Here is a 25662-nt window from a genome sequence, read left to right as displayed (position 1 = left end):
TTCAAGGGTACTCCATAGTTCTTAATCCATACCAGTAAATCATGCACAGGTATGGACTCATTCGGGACCACGATAGTCACCCTCTTGTCCAGTGACCGCCCGGACACAGTCTGGAGAGACAGACATTTCCATTCATCACTCGCCTTCCAAGTCTTTTGGTATTTCCCCCAGAAAATGTGTGTGTGGGGGGGGGGGGCAGCAGCCAGAATAGCATAGAACTCCACCGCCTTGAAGCCCATTTTTAACAACAACTGTGTAAATGTTTTACGGTTATAAGTAATATCATCATCACCTGAATAACATATTCTCACTAAATTCCTACGATTTTTCGAAGACATTCCAACTTCATCATGAAAACTTGTACCATTACTTGCAACATTAGGCTTTCTTTTTAGCATTTGAGCATATGACACAGCACCTGCTTTTTTTGGTTCCGGTTCTGTTCCACTCACCCCCCTCCTACTTTCTGATTTTCCTGCTGTTTTTCCACCACCCCAGAAACATTTGATTTATTTTTCTCCTGATTTTCCACCCTCCCTCCTTCCAAATTCTCCTCTATAGTCCTCACCACCTTCTTCTTCCTTCCCTCACCTCCCACACCATCATCAGAATCTCCCCTCCTTTTCCCTCCTTGCCCACCAAGCTTCAGTTCTCCCACCCCCAAATTCCTCTGTTGCGCCCCTTTAACCTGGTTGACCCTGCCTTGTCCCACTATCTGGCTATGCACCCCCTTAAATTTATCTTTATTTACCTGTTTGAACCTCCCGCTAAGGGTGTCTTCCTGTGGCTGGGCAGCACTGGCCACTGTTTTGCCGCTTTTCCCCGCCGCACTGATCCCCTTCTCTGTACTACCAGAATTGACGCAAGCGTCACTTCCGGTTTCACCACACGCGTCATGCGCCTAATTTTCTGCCATTTTGGAGCTAGGCAACCCCTGCAAGCGATAAAGCGCCTGTGCAGAGGCTCCTCCAGCCACACCATCCTCCATTTTGAAATTGGGCATGCCCTGCAGGCGATGAGACGCCGCTGCAGAGGCACCTCCAGCCACAGAAAAACCCTCCACAGATTGCATAGCCTGCGAAACAACCCCTAATGGGGACTTTAAAACCACACCATTTTGCATATAATTGACTCCTTTAGGACCTATGCGCTGTCCAAAAGAACTGACAGGGGATGAAACAAACGGGGAAGCAACCACAGGGAAAGGATTAGAAACATTAGGATAATTGACATTTGGATTTAAATTTTGTGACACAAAAGGAAAAAAAGGAGAGGGTTGGGAAAAAGTAAAATTGCTGATTTGAATATACCGTATTTCGCGCCGTATAAGACGCTCCGGAATATAAGACGCACCCAGGTTTAGAGGGCAAAAACCAGGGGAAAAAAAATGTGTACTAAACCTGGTGTGTCTATATACTGGAGCGTCTTGTAGATGTTCTCCCCCTATTTATGTCCTCCATGTGACCTCAGGTGTCCCCAGTGTGGTCCCCCTGTGTCCTTAGGTGTCCCCCATGTGTCCCTAGCTGTCCCCCATGCTAGCTGTCCCCCATGTGTCCCTAGCTGCCCCCCATGTGTCCCTAGCTGCCCCCCATGTGTCCTCAGGTGCCTCCCATGTGTCCTCAGGTGCCCCCCATGTGTCCTCAGGTGCCCCCCCATGTGTCCTCAGGTGCCCCCCATGTGTCCTCAGGTGCCCCCCATGTGTTCTCAGGTGTCCCCCATGTGTCCCTAGCTGCCCCCCATGTGTCCTCAGGTGCCCCCCACGTGTCCTCAGGTGCCCCCCATGTGTCCTCAGGTGCCCCCCATGTGTCCTCAGGTGCCCCCCATGTGTCCTCAGGTGCCCCCCCCATGTGTCCATAGCTGTCCCTCATGTGTCCCCGTTACCTGTGCGGTCTGCTTTCTGTGTGAATTCTGTAGGGGCTTGTAGGATTGTGCTGCCCCTATGTGTTCCTGGCTCCCCCCGTGTGGTCCGCTGACTCGTGCCCCTGCCTGCTTGTGTCCGCTCCCGCAAATGTGCGCTACCCTCCCCGCAAATATGCTCTAGCCCCCAGCTCGTTTCTGCCACCCTCCCCGCAATTAGGCTCTAGCCCCCGCTCGTTTCTACCACCCTCCCCGCTTGCGTGTACGCTGCCCCCGATATCCAAATAGCCACCGCAGTCTTACTGTATCAGCGGCTCCCGGGATCGCAGCCCTGTGGTCTCCTGTCCCATCGCTCTAGTGATGGCTTCTGCTGATGACGCGCATTGCAGAAGCCATCACTAGAGCGATGGGACAGGAGACCACAGGGCTGCGATCCCGGGAGCCGCTGATACAGTAAGACTGCGGTGGCTATTTGGATATCGGGGGCAGCGTACACGCAAGCGAGGAGGGTGGTAGAAACGAGCGGGGGCTAGAGCATATTTGCGGGGAGGGTAGCGCACATTTGCGGGAGCGGACACAAGCAGGCAGGGGCACGAGTCAGCGGACCACACGGGGGGAGCCAGGAACACATAGGGGCAGCACAATCCACACAGAAAGCAGACCACACAGCAGGTAGTGACATGCAGGGAATCCCCGATGTAGCAGCGGTTCGTATCGGCGGGTGTTCGTAAGTCGGGGATTCCCTGCATTTGCCGTATAAGACGCAGGGACTTTTTCTCCTCATTTTTGGAGGAGTAAAAGTGCGTCTTATACGGCGGAAAATACGGTACTCCATTCATATTGCCAGAAAAAGACTGATACTGATTAGGAAATTGCTGCACATTAGAACTGTACTGAAAAGGAACATTATTAATAGACTGTTGCAAATGCGCATGATTCTGCACAGATTGCATGGCTAATTGATTGCTTAACCAGCCTGGCGGTATGGACGAGCTCAGCTCGTCCATTACCGCCAGAGGCTGCCGCTCAGGCCCTGCTGGGCCGATTTTCATCAAATAAAAAGGAGCACACGCAGCCGGCACTTTGCCAGCCGTGTGTGCTACCTGATCGTCGCCACAGTGCGGCGATGCGCCACGTGCAGCGGTGAAAGAGGGTCCCCCCAGCCGCCCAAGCCCAGCGCAGACGGACCAAACAGTTCCGGCCAGCGCTAAGGGCAGGATCGGAGGCGGCTGACGTCAGCCCACTCGTCGCCATGGTGACGAGGAAAGCAAAACAAGAAGGGCCGCTCATCGCGGCCTTTCTTGTTACTTCTGATCGCCGGAGGCGATCAGAAGTATGCATTAGGAGCGCCCCAACTTTCAGTTGGCTGCATGCAATAGTTTTTTTTTTTATAAAAAAAAAACCGTCCGGTCGCCAGCCTGGCGATCTTAATATAATGCCAGGCTGGTTAAAGAGAACCCGAGGCGGGGTTCTGGGAATGAAATCCCCATACAGAGGCTGGGTCTTGATCGCACCTAAGCCCCCCTGCGCTCTGCAATACCCCACAACTAACAGCCACGCTGTGCGGCTGTGTTTACCTCTTCTCTGTCAGTCTCGGCTGCTCCCCCGCCTCCTGCATCGCTCTAGTCCCGCCCGTGTCCCTTCCCTCCAATCAGCGGCAAGGGAAGGGCCGTGGGCGGGGACCGGAACGAAGCAGGAGGCGGGGAGCGGCGAGACTGACAGAGGAGAGGTAAACACAGCGCGCTCTGGCAAACTGCGTGTCAGCAGCGAGACTGTGTTTTATGGAAGGATTACAGAGCGCAGGGGGGGCTTAGGGGCGATCTATATAGCAACAGAGGCTGGGCTCTGTAGGCAGACCCAGCCTCTGTATGGGGATTTTAATCTCAGAACCCTGCCTCGGGTTCTCTTTAATGCAGTCGGATGAGAAAATCCTCCATCCACTCTAACACATGAGCTCTGCAAAGATGTTCCAGATGCACTTATTCCAACAGTTTGCATTGGAACACTTTCTTCCTCCATACATTCTTCTGTCATCTTAGACTGTCCTTGTGCCTTAAACCTTTGTTGATTCTTTAACCCTTCTGAAAACATACCACTACTCTTTTCTAATTCCTTTAACTGTTTCTCTTGCTCCATAACTTGCATATTCAACTTCATCAACTGTGAATTCAATTTCAAAAAGGATGGCTTAGTTCCAAGCCTGTCGATATTTGCTGATACGCTTTTTAAGTTCAAAACGTAAATTTTTAAGAGTCTCTTGCACCTCATTCACCTCCTGGTGCCATGCAACCACAGTACTTACAGTTCTTTCAACAGACCCACTGCCACCAGCCACATGAGCCTCCATCTTGGAGGACAGGGATTCCTTCTTCTGGCTCAGGCCCCCCCAGAGCCTTCCAGCCCAGGGGAGCCTAAACACACCCGGAAAGTCATTCTCCCCTACTCACGCTCTCCGCCTTGACATTCCTTCTTGGTAAAGGAAACCAGATGAAGATACACTCCAGCAGATGGGACCTGCAGGAGCTCTGCTAGAGAGATCCTTGTCCCAATATTTATGGACCTGACTGTATGTTTTAACAGCCATCATGGTCTGGCTGAAGGCTGTAGCTCTCCTGCTCCCTGTGCCAACACACAGTGCAGTTTCTAGGCTAAAATGCACCCAGGGCGAGGGTGTAAAAATTGCGCCCCCCCCCCCCCCCCCGAAGCAAGGTATGGGTGCCCGCAGTGTAGGTTAGCCAGGTCTAGTTGCACTCAGTATAGCTTCCCCCAGAATAGGTACCCCAGTATAGGTAGCCAGCTATAGGTCCCCCCAGTATAGGTAGCCAGGCATAGGTGAGCCAGTATAGTTGCTTCCGGTATAGGTTAGCCAGGTAGGTGCCTCCAGTATAGGTAGCCAGTATAGTTGCCCACAGTATAGGTTAGATAGGCAGGCGTCCCCGGTATAAGTTAGATAGTTAGGTGCCCCCAGTACAGGTTAGCTAGGTGGGTGCCTCTAATATAGGTAGCCAGAATAGTTGCCCCCCGCATAGGTTAGATAGGTAGATGCCCCCAGTATAGGTTAGTTAGGTAGGTGCCTCCAATATAGGTAGCCAGTATAGTTGTCACCTGTATAGACTAGCTAGGTAGGTAGGTGCCCCCAATACAGGTTAGATAAGTTAATGCTCCCACTATAGGTTAGATAGGAAGGTGCCCCCCAGTATAGGTTAGGAAGGTGCCCCCCCAGTATAGGTTAGATAGGTAGCTGCCCCCCAGTATAGGATAGGTAGGTGCCCCCCAGTATAGGTTAGATAGGTAGGTGCTCCCCAGTATAGGTTAGATAGGTAGCTGCCCCCCAGTATAGGTTAGATTAGGTAGCTGCCCCCTCAGTATAGGTTACATTAGGTAGCTGCTCCCCAGGTTAGATAGGTAGCTGCCCCCCAGTATAGGTTAGGTAGGTGCCCCCAGTATAGGTTAGATAGGTAGCTGCCCCCAGTATAGGTTAGATAGGTAGCTGCCCCCCAGTATAGGTTAGATAGGTAGCTGCCCCCCAGTATAGGTTAGTTTGGTTAGGTGCCCCCCAGTATAGGTTAGATAGGTAGGTGCCCCCTAGTATAGGTTAGATAGGTAGGTGCCTCGCAGTATAGGTTAGATTAGGTAGCTGCCCCCTCAGTATAGGTTAGATTAGGTAGCTGCCCCCTCAGTATAGGTTAGATTAGGTAGGTGCCCCCCAGTATAGGTTAGATTAGGTAGGTGCCCCCCAGTATAGGTTAAATTAGGTAGGTGCCCCCCAGGATAGGTTAGATAGGTAGCTGCTCCCCAGTATAAGTTAGAGAGGTAGCTGCCCCCCAGTATAGGTTAGATAGGTAGGTGCCCCCCAGTATAGGTTAGATAGGTAGGTGCCCCCCAGTATAGGTTAGATTAGGTAGCTCCCCCCTCAGTATAGGTTAGATTAGGTAGCTGCCACCCAGTATAGGTTAGATTAGGTAGGTCCCCCCAGTATAGGTTAGATATGTGCCCCCCAGTATAGGTTAGATTAGGTAGGTGCCCCCCAGGATAGGTTAGATAGGTAGGTGCCCCCAGTATAGGTTAGATAGGTAGGTGCCCCCCAGTATAGGTTAGATAGGTAGGTGCCCCCCAGTATAGGTTAGATTAGGTAGCTGCCCCCCCAGTATAGGTTAGATTAGGTAGGTGCCCCCCAGTATAGGTTAGATTAGGTAGGTGCCCCCCAGTATAGGTTAGATTAGGTAGGTGCCCCCAGTATAGGTTAGATTAGGTAGGTGCCCCCCAGTATAGGTTAGATTAGGTAGGTGCCCCCCAGTATAGGTTAGATTAGGTAGCTGCCCCCCAGGATAGGTTAGATTAGGTAGGTGCCCCCCAGGATAGGTTAGATTAGGTAGGTGCCCCCCAGGATAGGTTAGATAGGTAGGTGCCCCCCAGGATAGGTTAGATAGGTAGCTGCCCCAGTATAGGTTAGGTAGGTGTCCCCCATGATGGAGGGGGGAGCCGCAGCCACGGGGAGGGCAGCCCGACCTCTCCTTCCCTCTCCCCGGGCCGCCCTCCATGCGATCCCCCCTCGGACGGAGTGCAGAGTAATGCGCAGGGAAGCGCTATAGAAAACTACTCACCTCGCTGGCTCCAAGCGTTGCTCTCTCGCCGCCAGTCTCATCTCTGCCTACACGCTGATACACACACACGCTGCTAAACAGGAAGCAGCGTGTGTGTGTATCAGCGTGTAGGCAGAGAGAGGAGACTGGCGGCAAGAGAGCAGCGCTTGGAGCCAGCGAGGTGAGTAGTTTTCTATAGCGCTTCCCTGCGCATTACTCTGCACTCCGTCCGAGGGGGGATCGCATGGAGGGCGGCCCGGGGAGAGGGGGGGAGAGGTCGGGCTGCCCTCCCTGCGGCTGCGGCTCCCCCCTCCATCACAGCGCCCCCCTCCCAGCAGCGCCCCGGGCGGCGGCACGCTCCGCACGGCCGTAGAAACGGCCATGCCAACACAGCCCATTTATTGAATGGTGTAAGTAGTGCAGTTTGTTGCTCTCGGGTAATCTCAGACTGATTTATCTGCATGCGTGTATTCCCTAGAATGGTTGAACCTGACAGGCCTCAGCAGGAATCCGAGGTGACATCCACCACCCTTAAGATGTCACCATGATGACATCACAAAGGTGGTTTATGTTAGAGACCTTACGCTCCTCCACCTTCTGTTTGAGAATGCCCCACAGATGCTAAATAGGGTTTAGGTCTGGAGACATACTTGGCCAGTCCAGCACCTTTACCCACTTTAGCAAGGCAGTGGTCACCTTTGAGGTGTGTTTAGGGTTATTATCATGTTGTAATACTGCTCTTTGTCCCAGTTCCCAAAGGAAGGGGGTCATGGCATGCTTTGCTTCAGTATATCACAGTACTTGTTGGTATTCATGGTTCCCTTAATAAACATTAGCTCTCCAGTGCTGGAAGCACTCATGCAGCCCCAAACCGTGATCCACCCACCACCATGCTTGACCCATGCTTGACTGTAGGAAAGACACACTTGTATTTGTACTCCTCACCTGGTTGCCGCCACACATGCTTTATAACATTTGAACCAATTAAGTTTATCTTGGTCACTGTTCCAGTAACCCATGCTTTTAGTCTGCTTATATTCAGTAAATTGTTTGCTGCCTTTTTTATAAGAGGCTTCCTTCTGGAATTAAAGCCTTGCAGACCAATTTTAAATGGAACCTGAGGTGAGAGGGATATGGAGGCTGACATTTTTATTTCCTTTTAAATAATGCACATTGCCTGGCTGTCCTGCTGAACACATTTACTCAACTACTATGGCCGACCATGTAGAGGCCCAGCGTTGGACAGGGCCGGCCGGTGGGAGCTCGGGATTCTGTCCGGTAGGCCACCCTTTTAGTGGCCCCCGAGGGGGCCCGGGCACTGTAGGAGGGGGCACAGCACAGGGTTCTCTTTAATGCAGCCGGATGAGAAAATCCTCCATCCACTCTAACACATGAGCTCTACAAAGATGTTCCAGATGCACTCATTCCAACAATTTGCATTGGGACACTTTCTTCCTCCATACATTCTTCTGTCATCTTAGACTGTCCTTGTGCCTTAAACCTTTGTTGATTCTTTAACCCTTCTGAAAACATAGCACTACTCTTTTCTAATTCCTTTAACTGTTTCTCTTGCTCCATAATTTGCATATTCAACTTCATCAACTGTGAATTCAATTTTTAAGTTCAAAACGTAAATTTTTAAGAGTCTCTTGCACCTTATTCACCTCCTGGTGCCATGCGACCATAGTACTTACAGTTCTTTCAACAGACCCACTGCCACCAGCCACATGAGCCTCCATCTTGGAGGACAGGGATGCCTTCTTCTGACTCAGGCCCCCCCAGAGCCTTCCAGCCCAGGGGAGCCTAAACACACCCGGAAAGTCATTCTCCCCTTCTCACGCTCTCCGCCTTGACATTCCTAGGTCTTGGTAAAGGAAACCAGATGAAGATACACTCCAGCAGATGGGACCTGCAGGAGTTCTGCTAGAGAGATCTAATATTTATGGACCTGACTGTATGTTTTAACAATGTTTTGTAGAACAAATTCTGGGATACGATCCTTTGTATTGTGGAGGATCAAAGAACACAGTCCTTTTTGGGGCAATCCACATTGCCCTCAGATACTCGTTTATACTTTTAAAAAGGACTAAATCTACTGAAATGCAATCTCAAACAGGCAAAAAAGTCTCTGAAAAAACTTTATTGACACACGTACAAAAAATAGAAAAAATGGTTCTTCAGTATCACAATAGTGGGTCTTAAAAACACATTGGTTGGTTTGAAGCAACAATTGGTTGTAGCTTTGTGGGCATTTGAACTTCAAGACGGAATTTAACTTGGAGACGGAATTTAAAAGAGGACATGTGCCCCGTGTAAAACATAATCTGAGTAGGGCAGAGAAGGAGGCCCTATTTAATCTTAAAAAAAATCCACTTATCGTGGTGAAACCAGCTGACAAGGGTGGGGCCGTAGTGGTACTAAATAAGGATGATTACACTTCAGAGATCTTGCGACAGCTTAGTGATGAAGGCGTTTATAGGAGGTTAGATGTGGATCCTACATGTGTATTTCTGAGAGAGCTAAAAGAAGTCTTGTGTGATGCATTGGACAGCAATATCATTGACCAGAAACTTTTTGAATATCTTTATAATGACAAACCAGTCACACCGGTCATCTATTGTTTGCCCAAGATTCACAAGAGGCTCGATAAACCTCCTGAGAGACCTATTGTGGCGGGGTGTGACTCAGTATTTAGCTACACTGCCATCTTCCTTGATAAAGTACTCAGGAAATATATGCTCAATCAGAAATCATACATTAGGGACACATCAGATTTCATTAATCAGATGAGTGAGTTGGTGCTACCCCATGAGAATTGCTTACTTATTACGTTGGATATCGAGTCGCTTTATACCTGCATCCCACACAGTGAAGGGAAGGCAGCTATACGACAATCCTTGTTGGGTGATCTTGCTGTAAGTGGACTGCAGGTTGAGTTCATCATGTCCCTCTTAGAATTGGTACTAGAGAGGAATTTTTTCCTATTCCAAGATACCTTTTATCTCCAGCAGAGGGGATCCTCAATGGGCTCCAATGTGGCTCCCGTATATGCTAACCTATTTGTGGAGAGGTTTGAGGAGGACTGGGTGTACCACAATGACCTTTTTAAGAAATACGCCTGTATTTGGCGACGATACATCGATGACATTTTTGTGGTCTGGGCGGGGCCCCGGTCCTCCTTTGACCTCTTCTATGAGGAGCTTCAGGGGGCCTCTACCGCTTTAAAGTTCACTTTCAATGTTGATATGTCACACATTGCGTTTCTCGATGTTGATGTATGTAAGCGAGGCCGGCTATTGTCGTTTGACCTATTCTCTAAGCCTACAGACCGCAATACCCTTCTTGACTTTCATAGTTTCCATCCAAAATCCCTACGTGAGTCACTACCTAAGTCACAGCTCATGCGAGTACGCCGTATTGTTAGCGATGAAGGGCAAGTGGAAAAACGTATGTCTGGTATGACATCTAAATTTATTGATAGACATTACCCCAAAAAACTTGTTGAGCGCATTAAGAGAAATGTTATGAAACACGAGCGAAGTGACCTTTTAAAAAAAACTCAAAAAAATATGGGTAACAGGAACCATGAACGCATGATTTTAGCCACATCCTTTAGCACACTGTCATCTAGGGTTACAGATTTGGTCAAGCGACATTGGCCGATCCTGAGGTCTATTAGTGCAGAGATTCTGGCATTTAGACAGGTACCTATGGTGGCCTACAAGAGAGCACAGTCTATTAGGGACCACTTGATTAGGGCCGATATGGGATCTTGCAAAATGACAACTCAGAGATATCTGGCACCTGTGCGCAAGGGTACGTTCCCATGCCTACATTGTACATGTTGCCAACTGGTACTTAAAGGTAACAGTCTAAATCATCCTATGAAAGGTTTTCCTATTAAATTCTCCCATTATGCCACATGTGACACTGAGTATGTAGTTTATGGCATTAAGTGTCCGTGTGGTAAGATGTATGTGGGGGAAACCACTAGAGCTGTGAAGGAGCGTATCATTGAGCACAGGTCCAGAATCAATGTTGCCCTGAGACGTAAGCTGGATCCGTCACAGATTGATTCCCCAGTGGCCCAGCACTTTGTTTCTATGGGCCATTCGGCGAATCAATTGAGATTTTGTGTCCTGGACATAGTCCCTCCCCCTAGAAGGGGTGGTAACAGAGAATCAATTTTGTTACATAAAGAGGCCCGCTGGATTAGATTTTTACAGACGCTAATCCCGGCTGGACTTAATGCAGAGTATAGACCATTGTAGATAACTTTTCCTGTTGGTTTTTCAGCTTTTCAAGAGGTCTCTTTCTCTTTCTTTGTCTACAGGACCGTCCTGCACATGGATTTTTATGGTGGATTGTGGATCCATGACCATCCCTGCCAATGCGTGGCTCATACCAAGTTGTGTTATTTTTGATATTCCCCTCTTCTACGGTGCTTTGGCAATTTGTAGATTGTATATACTTTATTCTTCATTTTGGGGTTGTCTCCAGCATAGCAATCTATACCATGTTTTTTCATATACTTTCACTTACCATGATGAGATACTTGTAGTATGTCCCCCATAAAAAATCTTCTTGTAGTATGTCCTCCATAAAAAATCTTCTTTCACCTTCTTTAAAGTAATTTTTCCGATTGAGGGGCCCTTTAATAATTATTATTATTTTTAATTATGTCCAAAAAACTTCTTTATGGGCCATTGCCATGTTTATAGGGCGATTTTCTGGCTGACCTTACTTTATAGCATCTATTATGTATTGAATATACGTATAACTCATACATACCCTTCCTTGCGCTCCAGCGTGGTTACGAGCTGCCATTTTATTGGCCGCTCTCTTAGATACACACCTTCTTTTGCGCTCCAGCGTGGTTACGAGCCGCACACCAGATAGTGTCGATCTACTGGCCCATGTGACGCTTGACGTCACCTCTGCAGAGGACTTCCCTCCTCTGCTCTCCGCAAATCAGGAGACGCGCTTTACTTAGCACGGATTCCGTGCCCGGATGCGATATGCGCTCCAAGGTGGTTCTGTACCTGCCGGGCGTTTGATTGGCTGGTAGCTTTAGGTCAGCGCTGCCTGCTGGGATATTTAAATGGCATCCCACGCCATTACAGATTGGGTTCCCGTCTAGCAGCTTTTCATTACAGCCTCTGGGAAGGTAAGATTTGCTGACACATTTTGTTTTCCTGTGTATTTTTACTGACATTCGGATGTACTACCCTTTTGCGTGTCTCCAGCTGAGCGCCTTTCCATATTGTGCCCTACCAATCACCATCCTTATTACATTGTGCATTTTATGCTTCAGGGTGGTGTTTTCTGCTGGGCCATGCCCCTAGGCACTATTATGCAATTTTTTGCTCTAAATTATCCCCTTTAAAGTCTGTAGCCTGCAGTTACAATTAGGAGTATAGGTTTCCAGGACAGGGGTCCCTGTGTATATATATTTCCTGGGCACTATATGGGCTAATGTATACATGACCATATGTATCATAGGGTCTTTATCCTTATCTTTGATTGCTGTGTGGGAGATGACCTCATGTTTCTATATGCCTTAGCACTGTATATCCTCTTTCCCCTTTTTGGGGAGTGTTATTTAGTACCTTCTTTATTGTTTTAGGTCTAGTGCATCTGGTGGGTTCAGATGCCCCCCATTTTTTGGCTCTTCGCCTGATTGGTCTCTTTTCTCTGGTTGAGCTACGCAGGTTTGTTGATGATCATGTTTCCCACTGCTCCTTTTCTCACTATTTTTCCTTCTATACTAAAAATCTGGTCTGGGTCTCTCTGTTTTCATTGGCTCTATGCGTGGATATTTGCTAGTTTTCACGAGGTGGTCCTATCTACTCTTTGTAAGTTATTCTATTGGTCCTCTTCTTCATCTTGACACACTTCTAGATCTCTATGGTCTTTGGTCTAATTTTTCTTGCTCATACTGCACACTTTATTTCGGAATTATTTAGGCATTTAGGTTCTTGGATTGAACCTGGTGAAATGTGCCATTATTTTCACTTGGTGGTGGGTTTTCCCTTTGCGAAAAATTATATTGTTCGCTATTAATGAATCATACTCTGTGATTTTAATATGCTGTTATGTATTGTTCTTATTTATAGAATTGGGTATTACGGCCTGACGAAGGGCACATATAATTCTATACAAAAGCCCGAAACGAACATGTGTCGTTGCCTTGAAGTTCAAATGCCCACAAAGGTACAACCAATTGTTGCTTCAAACCAACCAATGTGTTTTTAAGACCCACTATTGTGATACTGAAGAACCATTTTTTCTATTTTTTGTACGTGTGTCAATAAAGTTTTTTCAGAGAATTTTTTGCCTGTTTGAGATTGCATTTCAGTAGATTTAGTCATTTTTAAAAGTATAAACGTGTATGTTTTAACAGCCATCATGGTCTGGCTGAAGGCTGTAGCTCTCCTGCTCCCTGTGCCAACACAGCCCATTTATTGAATGGTGTAAGTAGTGCAGTTTGTTGCTCTCGGGTAATCTCAGACTGATTTATCTGCATGCGTGTATTCCCTAGAATGGTTGAACCTGACAGGCCTCAGCAGGAATCCGAGGTGACATCCACCACCCTTAAGATGTCACCATGATGACATCACAAAGGTGGTTTATGTTAGAGACCTTACGCTCCTCCACCTTCTGTTTGAGAATGCCCCACAGATGCTAAATAGGGTTTAGGTCTGGAGACATACTTGGCCAGTCCAGCACCTTTACCCACTTTAGCAAGGCAGTGGTCACCTTTGAGGTGTGTTTAGGGTTATTATCATGTTGTAATACTGCTCTTTGTCCCAGTTCCCAAAGGAAGGGGGTCATGGCATGCTTTGCTTCAGTATATCACAGTACTTGTTGGTATTCATGGTTCCCTTAATAAACATTAGCTCTCCAGTGCTGGAAGCACTCATGCAGCCCCAGACCGTGATCCACCCACCACCATGCTTGACCCATGCTTGACTGTAGGAAAGACACACTTGTCTTTGTACTCCTCACCTGGTTGCCGCCACACATGCTTTATAACATTTGAACCAATTAAGTTTATCTTGGTCACTGTTCCAGTAACCCATGCTTTTAGTCTGCTTATATTCAGTAAATTGTTTGCTGCCTTTTTTATAAGAGGCTTCCTTCTGGAATTATAGCCATGCAGACCAATTTTAAATGGAACCTGAGGTGAGAGGGATATGGAGGCTGACATTTTTATTTCCTTTTAAATAATGCACATTGCCTGGCTGTCCTGCTGAACACATGTACTCAACTACTATGGCCGACCATGTAGAGGCCCAGCTTCAGACAGGGCCGGCTTGTGGGAGCTTGGGATTCTGTCCGGTAGGCCACCCTTTTAGTGGCCCCCGAGGGGGCCCGAGCATTGTAGGAGGGGGCACAGCACAGGAAGGAGGAGCAGCTGCGGGCACAGAGTATCGGGGAGAGAGCAGTCTCCCCCCTCCCTCACCTGTGGGCCCCCCACTTCGCCGTTCCCTCCCTCCAAGCTAGAGTGTGCAGTGGGTGGCAGCGAGCGGACATCAACATACAACTTACTACGTCTTCCTAGATTATCCCGCTCTGCCTGCTGCTGCTCTGGTCTGGTCTTCTCTGCTGTCCAATCATGCTCTCACTGTGCTTCCTGTGAGAGCATGATTGGACAGCAGAGAAGACCAGACCAGAGCAGCGGCAGAGCGGGATCATCCAGGAAGACGTAGTAAGTTGTATGTTGTTGCCCGCTCACTGCCACCCGCTGCACATTCTAGCTTGGAGGGGGGAGTGGCGAAGGGGGGCCCCCAGGTGAGGGGGGGCTGCCCCCCCTCACCGCTGCTCTGTGCCCGACGCTGCTCCTCCTTCCAGGCTACCTAGTCTGGGGACACCTATAGACCTGGCTAAGCTGGGGACACCTATAGACCTGGCTAAGCTTGAGGCACCTGTAGACCTGGCTAACCAAACTGGGGACGCCTATAGAGCTGGCTACCTGTACACTGGGGACACTTATAGAACTGGCTACCTAAACTGGGGACACCTATAGACCTGGCTACCTGTACACTGGGAACACATGTAGAATTGGGTAACTAAACTGGGGACACCGACTGACCTGGCTACCTATACTGAGGACACCTATAGACCTGGCTAACTAAACTGGGGATACCTATAGATCTGGCTACCTAAACTGGGGACACCTACCTGGCTACCTATACTGGGGACACCTATATCATGGCAGCTCTGATGACGCCCTGCACTCGGCAAAACTAGTCAGCACTCTGGGCCCCGCACTGTCACCCCATAACATCCAGACAAATGCCTGAGTAAGGTGTTGGTTTTTCACACCTATATCTAACTACCTATGCAGGGGACACTTATAGCTGGCTACTTAATATTGATATATATCGGCACATGGCTACTTAATTTTGTTTTCTGGGGAACATGGCTACTTAATTTATGTATACAGGGCCCATTTGGCTACTAAATTATTTTCTTTCGACACACCTGGCTATTTATTTTGTTCATTGTAAGGCACCTGGCTACTTAATTATTTTATGGAGGTGTGTGACTACCTAATATATTTACTACTTGATTATTTTATCTTAAGTTTATCTGGTCAGAGCCACTCTCTGTCAATAGTACCGCTACTTATTTTGTGTATTTTTTTATTTTGTGTATTTTTCGATCTGCCAATGACCCATCATGACCACTCTCATGTTCCAGCGCATGGTGACACCCACTCTTTTTTTTTGCTGCGGCGTGCTCCGCGCGCCACATGTGTCCGTCTCCTTGGACTGTCCTCAGAAGTGCTCACAATCTATTCCCTACCATAATCTAATGTCCTACCAAATTATGTATTTATATAGTGCAAAATTTCTGGTGTACATGCGTATGTGAGCTCGAAATGTGGGGGCGATCCCGTGCCACAGGGGGTGGGGTGCGATCCCGTGCCGCAAGGGGGAGTGCGATCCCGTGCCACAGGGGGTAGGCCCCAGACTGACACTTTCCTGGTGGGCCCTAAGTGTCCCAGTCCGACCCTGTAGAGGCCTGTTCTGAGTGGAACCTGTCCTGTTAAATCGCCGTATGGTCTTGGCCAATGGCCACCATTCTGCAGCTCAGTTTTAGGGTTTTGGCAATCTTCCTAAAGCATAGGCCATCTTTTTGTAAAGCAAGAATTCTTTTTTTAAGATCCTCAGATAGTTCTCTGGCATGAGGTGCCATGCTGAACTTCCAGAACCCATTATAAGAGAGTGTGAGAGGGATAGCACCACATTTTACACACCTGCTCCCCATTCACACCAGAGCCTTGTAATGCTACAGCAACTTGTCCCTTGCGGAGGGAAAATGTCTAATTGGGCAGAATATTAACATTCTTCACTTAGGGGTTGTCTCACTTTTGTTGCCAATGGTTTAGACATTAATGGCTGTGTGTTGAGTTGAGTTATTGTGCTGGGACTGCAAATTTACACTTTTGTACAAGCTATACACTGACTACATTTTTTAATGACACAAGTGTCATATCGTCAATGTTGTCCCATTAAAAGATATAATAAAATATTTAAAAAATCTGAGAGGTGTATTCACTTTTGTGAGATACTGAATATGTATAGTAATAATTAGATTTTCATGCACATCTGCTATACATATGAGTGGAGCTAGCTTATATAAGCTCTGTCTTCAGAGGACCACAGGGATCCTCCCATAGTATTCCTATAAACTTTGCACTGCTCTGGAAAATAGGAAATAGTCTCTTGCTATAGACTATGTTTCGGATGCTGTCAGGTTACTGACATAGGACTTGATCCACAAAGCCGTGATAAATGCTATCACGGCCGTGATAAGCTCAGCGCGCGGGTTAGCGTGCATTCAGGTTTGCGCACGCAATAGTAAAGGTTTGCGCGCATTAACTTTCCCGTTCACGAGCTAACATATGGGTTAGTGCATGTATGGGGAAAGTTAATGCGCGCAAACCTTTACTATTGCGTGCTCAAACCTGTATGCGCGCTAACCCGCATGCTGAGCTTATCACATCTGTGATAACATTTATCACGGCTTTGTGAATCAAGCACATAATGTGCTAAAATTGCTTAAAGTTAAATGATGATAAAAAAGAGTTTAACTTATCCGGGGCTTCTACTGTCCCCCTGCAGACATCCTGTTCCTGTACCTGGACAAACTGATCCTCCAGTCACCCGCAGTGAGCTAGTTTAGTTTCTGGTGGCTGGCCAGTCAATGGCCACTGAGCCTACGTGGCCCTGGCCCTGCACATCCTCAATCATGCTCCCATTGCCATCACCGTCCTGTGCATGTGAAGTATGAGAAAATCTGTGCAGGACAGCAACAGAAGTGTGATTGAGGATGTGTGTGGCCAGGGCCGGGCAGGCACAGTGGTCACTGACTAGCCAGTCGCCAGAATCGAATCTAGCTTACTGTGGGGACTGAAGGATTGGTTTGTCCTGGTGCAGGCACAGGACGTCAGCAGGGAGGAGGTAGAAGCCCCAGGTAAGTTAAACTCTTTTTTTTATCCTTATCACTTTAAGAGTTGGACACATTTGACTGCATTTTTGTAACTTGAAAGTGACGCCTACTGTTTCAGAACCCAAACAATTCGCATGGTTTTGTAAATAAGTGAGCTGTGTGTGGAACGGCATACAGTGTATTTCATATGCAATGTAACTAAGAAACATGCTAAAGAGGTCACACAATCTATTATCTTATCTTAGGTTTGCAGTTGCTTGAACTTTGGTCGTTAATGATGGACAGAGTTTTCTTTATCAGTGTAGTTAATGGTAATGTGAGAATTATCAATCACGGTTCAGAAATACACTATATAAAGACCTGATGCCTCTTGCACTGTCCAGCTCTGTGTGGATTCTCCATCACATCCAACATGTGCTGCAGTAAAACATGCTGGCTAATAGCGGGATCAGTTGTGGGGGGGCTGCTTACTATCCTGGGAGGAGTCCTCTTTCCTGTGGGAGATTTATTGATTGATGGTACAATAGAAAAGGTATGGTATGCATATTATTTCATTTCAATCTGTGGCTTGATGATACAACTAAAAGGCTATATAGTTCAGATTGTTTTCTGGTATGTTTTCTGGTATGCAGCTATAGTTTTTCAGCAACTAGGACTACTGCAAAAGGTTTCCATTGGCTTGATTGCCATAATACATTGGGATTTATATAACATAATTCAGAGCTATACAGTCATTAACCACTTGAGGACCCACCCTTTACCCCCCCTTAAGGACCAGCGCTGTTTGTTGTGATCTGTGCTGGGGGGGCTCTGCAGCCCCCAGCACAGATCAGGGTGTATGCTGAGCGATCAGATCGCCCCCCTTTTCTCCCCCCTATGGGAATGATGTGCAGGGGGGGTCTGATCGCTCCTGCTGGCTGTGTTGTTGCGGGGGGGGGGGGGGGGGGGGCACCTCAAAGCCCCCCTCCGCGGCGAAATTCTGCTTCTCCCTCTCCTACCTGCTCATCCCCGGTGATCGGGGCTGCACAGGACGCTATCCGTCCTGTGCAGCCTGTGACAGGATGTCCCCTGTCACATGGCGGCGATCCCCGGCCGCTGATTGGCCGGGGATCGCCGATCTGCCTTACGGCGCTGCTGCGCTGCAGTGGCGTACAATGTAAACAAAGGAGACATACGTCTCCTACGTTTACATTTAGTCTGCGAGCCGCGATCAGCGGCTCGCAGGCTATTCACGGAGACTCGCTCCGTGATCTGACAGGAAACGGCCGCTCGCGCGAGCGGCCTTTCCTGATTAATTAGGGAGGCACCTGGCGACGCAGAACTGCGTCGCTGGTCCTCCAGCTACCACTCCGCGGTCGGCAACTGGTTAAATAAGATTTAATAGTAAGCAAATAATGTGTGTTCTTACTGTCTAACACAACACAGTTTTCTCTGCTTGGCGTTAAATTAATATTATGGGCGTTATGAAAAGCTTTCATAAATCAGGTTACAGATGGGCAGTTTACTATCTAAGAGCCTGTGGCCCTTATGCAGTTCACTTTTTCTCCTGAGTTTTCTCCTAGGTGATATTTTCACACATTGTCATAAAATACCATTTAAACCACAAGCAAGAAAATACTCAAAATGTGATTTTTTTTAAATTTATTTATTAACTTTAAGGTACTTTTTCAATTGTAAAATGCGTAAAAGTTATTTAAATAGAATATGAAAATGATCTCCTAGGAGATAACTCCGTAGAAAAGTTAATTGCATACGGGTCTAAATGTCCCCTCAGAGCACTAAGACAAGTTGCAACAATACCAAAGATGAGAAAAGATGTCAGGAGACAAATAAAGGAATCATCTATGCCTAGTCTCTATCATCTGTATGTGCACTAGGAAGCTTTTGTGATAGTAAATAGTCATTGTTGCTTCCATAAGATAGATGTGCAGGGCTCAGATGTCACTATCAGCCAGAAAACATCACATGTAAGGATTGGATTGTGTACAAAGCAGCACAAGTTAGCTGCTTGCTGGTACCAGTTTCTTGCTATACATGGCTGCCTGCAACTGCGTAACTACAATTCATAGGCCCCCCAGCAAAACTTAGATAAGGCCCCCATGTTCACACCTCTCACTTGCCTCCCCTTGGTGCCCGTCACGGCCTTGGGGCCCATCTCACAAGGATCATAAAACAAGTGTGGCCATCATGATCTCCATCCCCATAACAAGTGTAGCCACACAAACACCTGATCTAAAGTGTAGTCCCCTGTATCAGAGGAAGGAAAGAGTAGTAGTTGGGACCCCACACAGCTCTGGGCCCCCCCTGCGATCACAGGAACTGCTCCCCTCTAGATACGCCCCTGTCTGGCTGTATACCTGGCATACTACATATGATGCTCGAAGGCGCATTTGATACCTTGATAAGAGTAGAGTAATTAAACTTACTTTAGTAGCAGTTGTTGTAGAAGTGTATGTGATAGCAGTAATACTAGCGGTAGAAGCAGCACTAGTAGTAACAGCACTGTTTGAATTGGTGATTCAGTAGCGCTGTATCTTGTGAAATTCTGTGTTAGAACCGTTAATTATTCCTGGGCCTTAAAGAGAAACTCCGACCAATAATTGAACTTTATCCCAATCATGAGAAATCTATTCAGCTGTATGGCTGATATTGTGGTGAAACCCCTCCCACAAAGAAATTCTGAGTTAGTACTCTTGGCAGTTTCCTGTCTGTGAACCCTGTTACATTGTGGGAACTAGCTGTTTACAGCTGTTTTCAACTGCCGAAAAAGCATGCAGCAGCTACATCCTAGGTTCTCAACATGCGGTACGCGTACCCCAGGGGGTACTCCTGATGGTCCCTGGGGTATTTAGGCTTGATATACTTAACCAAGAATAACAAATCTAGAGTTTTAGAATATTATAAATCTTATTTAAACAACACCAAATTAGTATTTAAGCTAATTAAAAGTAATAGTAAGTGCTTGGACATTGTTTAGAACCAATTATGTACTAGGATTAATTATATATGTGTCAAGGGGTACTTGTGATAATGTTTACTATGCTAGGGGGTACTTGGTGAGTACAGGGCTTTTCAAGGGGTAGCAGTGTAGAGCGGCCCGTCTTCGGGAGCACTCGGGCTCCCGTGCATTTCCGAAGCCTCCCATCGACCGGGAAACAGCGGTAGTTGACCGAAACGGCCGAATACCGCTTTGGGGGAGCCAACACAACAGCGGGGACCGGGAGAGGAGAGGGGATGCTCTATGGGACCCAGAGCCTCCCTCTCCTTAGGTGAGTATCTGACTTTTTTATTTAAATATGGGTTCCCATTCACTTTAAGGGTGCATACACACATCCAATTTTACCACTTCCATGTGGTATGAGAGCTTACCTACAGAATCTGTTCATAGTATTTACAATCTGTTTGCCCTCAAACTACGGGGAGAGGTAGTAAAATTGGTAAGTGATTGGCCAATTAAAATTGAAAGAGTTTTAGAGATCACTGTCAATACATGCTTGCTTAGGATACAGGGAGGAGCTTGATTGTATTAGTAACATGTTCAAGAGCCTGGAAGTTTGATACATTAAATCATTTTGTTTAACGTAACATAGTTTGGTTGAAAAAAAGACATCCGTCCATCAAGTTCAACCAGAAAGAAAAAAACCCCACTGTTCTGAACCCGCACATATGCCAGTTGATTTAGGTTCTTTGTTTTTATAGTTAGCATAAAATATTTATCTATATAAAATAAATAAAATGAGCTTCAAATGTGACTCTGCTCTCATCAAAACATAACTCTAATGTGCTGCAAAGCAACATAAGCTATTTTGTAATTAGGTGTTTTGCACAATTTTCATTTTCAAGGCTGGTTGTCTAAACTTACCAGGAAGGTCAAGTTTCACTTCTTTTGCAAACATTAAAAGCCCCTTTTCACTGAAAATTATGATTGCAAATGCAAGATCACAATTTGTTTTAATTACACCTAGTGGGATTTATTTTTGTGCATTTGGCACAATTTTGTGCAGTTGTTCATTCATGTTCCTGGTATGACCGTATTTACATTCAGGGGCGTAGCAATAGGGGGTGCAGAGGTAGCGACCGCATCTGGGCCCTTGGACCAGAGGGGCCCCATAAGGCTCTCCCTCAACTGTATTATTAGCTCTCTATTGGTCCTGTGCTCATAATAATCACTTCTATAAATACTTTGAATGGTAGTTAACAATAACAAACTATTCCCAATCCCCTTCTTGCATCTCTGGCACTGTAATTGCCATTGGCAAGTTTTGGTGCACTGTATCAGTTGTTATGTATAGAGTGTATAGAGTGCCCAATGTAAAACTTGCATCAGGGCCCATAGCTCCTTAGCTATGCCACTGTTTACATTTCCCAATGGTTTTTAGTGAAAAAGAAAATTAAACTGGGAAATTACATGAAAATTGCATAGTACCATGTTTGGTATGTGATTTTATTGCACTCCTATTGACTTTGATCTCCCTGGCACTCAATTTCTGCTAGATTTCTGTGCAAAAAGTGGTTCAATTAATGTTCATGACATTTTTGCCTGTAACTTACCAACATTTGGTCCAGTATACTTTTTGAGTATATAAAATTTCAAACACAAAACCATGTCAAAATTACATTTAATTTAGTTTTTCCTTCCTGCAAGGCCACAATTTCCCCACTCTTTAACGTTTTGGAAGAAAACTTGCAATTTTTCACATGCATTTTTTTTCAAATAAAAAATTGCAATTGTATTGCGAATCTTCATATGCTGGTTTCCAGAGCATGTAAAAATTCACAAACAAATGCAAACTTTAATGCGAAGAACACATGCAAAAAATGGAACCCTGCATAGTCTGAAGTTGCTATAGTTTTTGTGCTGGAAACCATGGGTACAGTATATCTCCTTTCCATTGTCCCACTGATGCATAGGTCTGCAGGAAGCACAGTGTAAAACTTTTTGACTTTTTGTATATCTTTGCACTTCACTTATTTGCAGAATTCTCAGCATTTTTCCCCTCCTGAGTGGGGAAAAATGCAGCTGGTGTGCTTGGTGCTGGCACCCTTCCTGGAGGCAACCAACATGGTCAGCCGGGATCATGCGTCGCTGTGTGCGTGGGTGACCATGGTGTGCATGCTGGACAAGGCCCTCAATGCCCTGCTGGAAGTGGGAGAGGCAGCATTGACCCAGAAGGAGCAGCAGCCACCTGCACAGTCCACCTCTGTGCGGCAGGAGGAGGAGGTTGAGGAGGAGGACTTGCAGTTTGAGGAGTTGGAGGTCCCTGACCATGAAGAGGAGGGGGCACAGCAGAGTGCAGCTGCAGTGGTGCGGGGGTGGAGAGAGCAGGAGGAGGCTCAGGAGTCAGAGGTGGAGGAGGACAGCACTGTCAGTGGGGCAGAAGATGTTGTGTCAGCAGAGATGGCAGCCCTCTTACCCATGACAGCGCACATGGTGCAGTGCCTGCTCAGTGACCCAAGGGTGAAACAGATGCGTGCTCGGCTGGACATCTGGATCACCCTGATGCTAGACCCATGGGTGAAGGGGAAGCTGGCTCAGTTCCTGCCTGTAGGATGAGATCCTGTGCGCCGAATGAGGGACTTGCAGCGGATTCTGGTTCGGTGCTTGAAGGAAGCCTTCCCCCACACTCCCCCACCCCCCCTTCCCCGCTGTCACAGTCCAGCAAGCACTGCAGCAGGTGCCTGCATACGGCAGCAGCAGGTGCCCAACAAACCTGCTGTCTCTGACAAAGGCGCTCTACGCCATGCCAGTGCCGCTGCCTACAGAGGAGGTGCCTGCAGCAGCATCCGGCTCTCAAAGCAAGAACCAGCACCTGACCCGGATGGTGGCTGACTACATGGGGTCCTACAGCGGGCTTGACACCAACACCCCTGTGGACCCCTTGATTACTGGGTCAAGCACCTGGATATATGGAGTGAGCTGGCGCAGTACACCCTGGAAGTGCTGTCCTGCCCGCGTGCAGTCATAAAGGTGCTTCAGTGCGGCTGGTGGTGTGGTCACCGAAAAGCGCTCTTGTCTGTCCCTCCAGTCTGTGCACAGACTGACTTTTCTGAACATGAACCAGGCTTGGGTGGTTGGTGAGTTCCTGGCCCCTGTTGTTGGCAAGAGCAGGAAATGAAGTGGGAACCACTATGCCTGCCTTACCACCACCCTTTACCACCACAACCTCCTGGCTCCCTCCATCTTCATTGATAAGCCAGGTTCAAATTTTTTTTTACAGCCGTGGTACTACCAACACTAGGTGCCATGGTGATTATCTGAACACAATTGCTGTGTAATTTTTTTGGAGGTGTCTGTGCTGTCCAAATTGTGGGGAGACCCCAACTGCGGCAGTACGACCACTTCCTGGAACCTCTCCTTTTTAATGTTTTACCTGTGCTGTGGTACCAACACTAGGTGCCATAGTGATCTGAACACAATTGCTGTGTACGTTTTGTGGAGGTGTCCGGCCTGAAAACTGTCATATCCCAGTTGTGCGGTTGGACTTTGGACACAATGTGGGCTGCACGACTACTGTCTGGAACCTAGTCCTGATGTTAATTGACAGCCATTTTTTTTGGGGGGGGGGGGATTTTAAGTCCCCACAACATCAATAAGTGTTCACCTTTAAAAAATAATGATGCTACATGCCTTATTTACCCTAAAAAACATTTTTAAAGCAATTTAAAGGCCACCTCCGGTTTTTCTATCCAGATATCCGAATTGGCCCGGATACCCCGGATACTGGGGTCAGATATCCGATTCGGATTGGAAAATTTTAAACTCGGATATCCAACCCGGATCGCAGAGCTGGGTATCCGGATCCGAATCCAATCTGGATTTTGAAAAGGGGTATCCGAGCAGCACTGATAAGAAGTACATTTTCCCAGGGTAAAATATACTATAAATGACTTTTCTCCTATGCGGCTGTCACTTACAGTAGGCAGTAAAAATTTAACAGATCTGACAGCTTTTAGACTAGACCATCTCCTCATGGGGGATTCTCAGTATTTACTTTATTTTTTACAAAATCGCCCTGTGAATGGATCTATACAAAGATCCTGTCCAGACTCCTTATTGCTTTGCGTGCTTATTGGCAGTTGGACTAAGCAACTGTCATTCAGTGAGTGCTTTTGAAAATAAAAAATCCCCGAAAAACTCCCATGAGAAGGACTATTTCAAAACCATTGTTTAGAGTTAATTTGGCCATAGCCCTTTCCAGATTATTTTTTTATTGATAATACAATGTGGCCTTATTTATAAATACATTTTCATTAGATATTGTATATTGTACAAGTTCCATTATCAGGACTAATTTGAGAGAGATTTTTATCTATCCATAATGTTTTAACATCTAGTCTTTTTATTCAACAGGAAGCTGTCATTGAAGAAGGAACTATTGCCTATGACAACTGGGTTAAGCCAGGAAGTGAGGTTTACAGACAGTTTTGGATTTTTCATGTTGCAAATCCAGATGCTATTATAAATGGAGCAAAACCATTGCTGCAGCAAAAAGGACCTTACACATATCTGTAAGAATAACTTCATATTATGTCACACTGTGAATGCTGTTATTATCATGGAGATATATATGTTAATAATATTATTTTTATTGAATTTAGAATGACAACACTTACCTTTTTTTTCATCAGAATGGTAGGAATTCAATAAAACAGTAATTTGGGAACAAACCCCTAGTCCCATTCCAACTAAATATGAACCAAATGCTTGCCATAAGAGAATACATACATTTCAATGGTTACACAAGTCTGCCTAGCAAATATGGAATCAGCTCTAGATGGAATTTATTAAGTAAAAAAAGAAATATACTTTATAAAGTCCTATGTACTCTACTTTCCAGAATACAAGAATCTTGGCAATCTACGTCACACCCGCCCCTTCCCTCGCCACAAGCCACTATATTTTAACCTTAAAATTAATCTTATCAGGCTGTTTTTTTTTTTTTCATTTCTGTAGCCATTGACTAAATTGTGCTATATGTTTCTGGTAGTGATTTTAAGATTTCTAATAGAACAGGCATTAAGGGCCTTTTCTTTTTCACTGGGTGCAATCCAATCTGAAAATTGGATTGTGCCCGTTTTGCTGATTGCAACAGCACCATGATCAACATGTAAATCACGGTGCTGTTTTTTCACTAATGCAATCGTTTTTTTCCCCCAAAACGCAATTGCCAACCTGTGCGATTTTCGTGCCTTTGCGCTTGTGCTTGTTAGATAGCGGCACAATCATGGGTAGCGGAAATGGACGGAAACATGATCGCATAGCAGAGTGATTATGTATGCAATCGAGTTTCCTAGAGGAAAAGGTGGCTTAAGATGCCCATACATGGTACAATAAAAACATTCAATTTTCCACTTTATTCTACCAAAATTATCAAATCTAATGGACGTTTAAATGAATCTTTTTTAGGATGAAGAAAAAAGAATAGATTATCCCATTTTTTTCAATAAAAACAATGATCGGACATGTTGGAAAAATCTTTGTTTGATCTAATGGAATAATTGAACAAAATTATCTAATAATAAAAAAAAACAAACACAAAATTGTACCATGTATGGGTCCCATTAGTCATTTGTTTTAGAGCTCTGCATTGTGACTAGTCTCTTTGTTGGACATATAAGTGTACGGTGAACAGGGAGACTGGTCAGCATCTTTGTATAAATCTTTTTCAGGGAATGTCTTTATAAAGAATAAAGGCCATGCTGAGAATCCCCTATAGAGATATGGACTAGCCCAAAACCTGTCGGTAATGTCAGATTTCTA

At 46.3% G+C, this 25662-nt stretch overlaps 1 protein-coding gene across 1 annotated transcript in view; it reads left to right on the top strand.

Moving 5' to 3' along the window:
- LOC137561379 (platelet glycoprotein 4-like) overlaps positions 1 to 25662 on the top strand; it is a 130813-nt gene that overhangs the window by 61292 nt on the left and 43859 nt on the right. The window contains exon 2 of the mRNA XM_068272676.1: positions 24253 to 24410. Within this exon, the coding sequence (XP_068128777.1) occupies positions 24253 to 24410 (158 nt within the window). The remainder of the gene's footprint in view (positions 1 to 24252; positions 24411 to 25662) is intronic.

Source organism: Hyperolius riggenbachi, chromosome 3 (genome assembly GCF_040937935.1).
Source record: "Hyperolius riggenbachi isolate aHypRig1 chromosome 3, aHypRig1.pri, whole genome shotgun sequence".
Taxonomy (NCBI): Eukaryota; Metazoa; Chordata; class Amphibia; order Anura; family Hyperoliidae; genus Hyperolius; species Hyperolius riggenbachi.
This window is presented reverse-complemented; position numbering and strand designations above follow the sequence as displayed.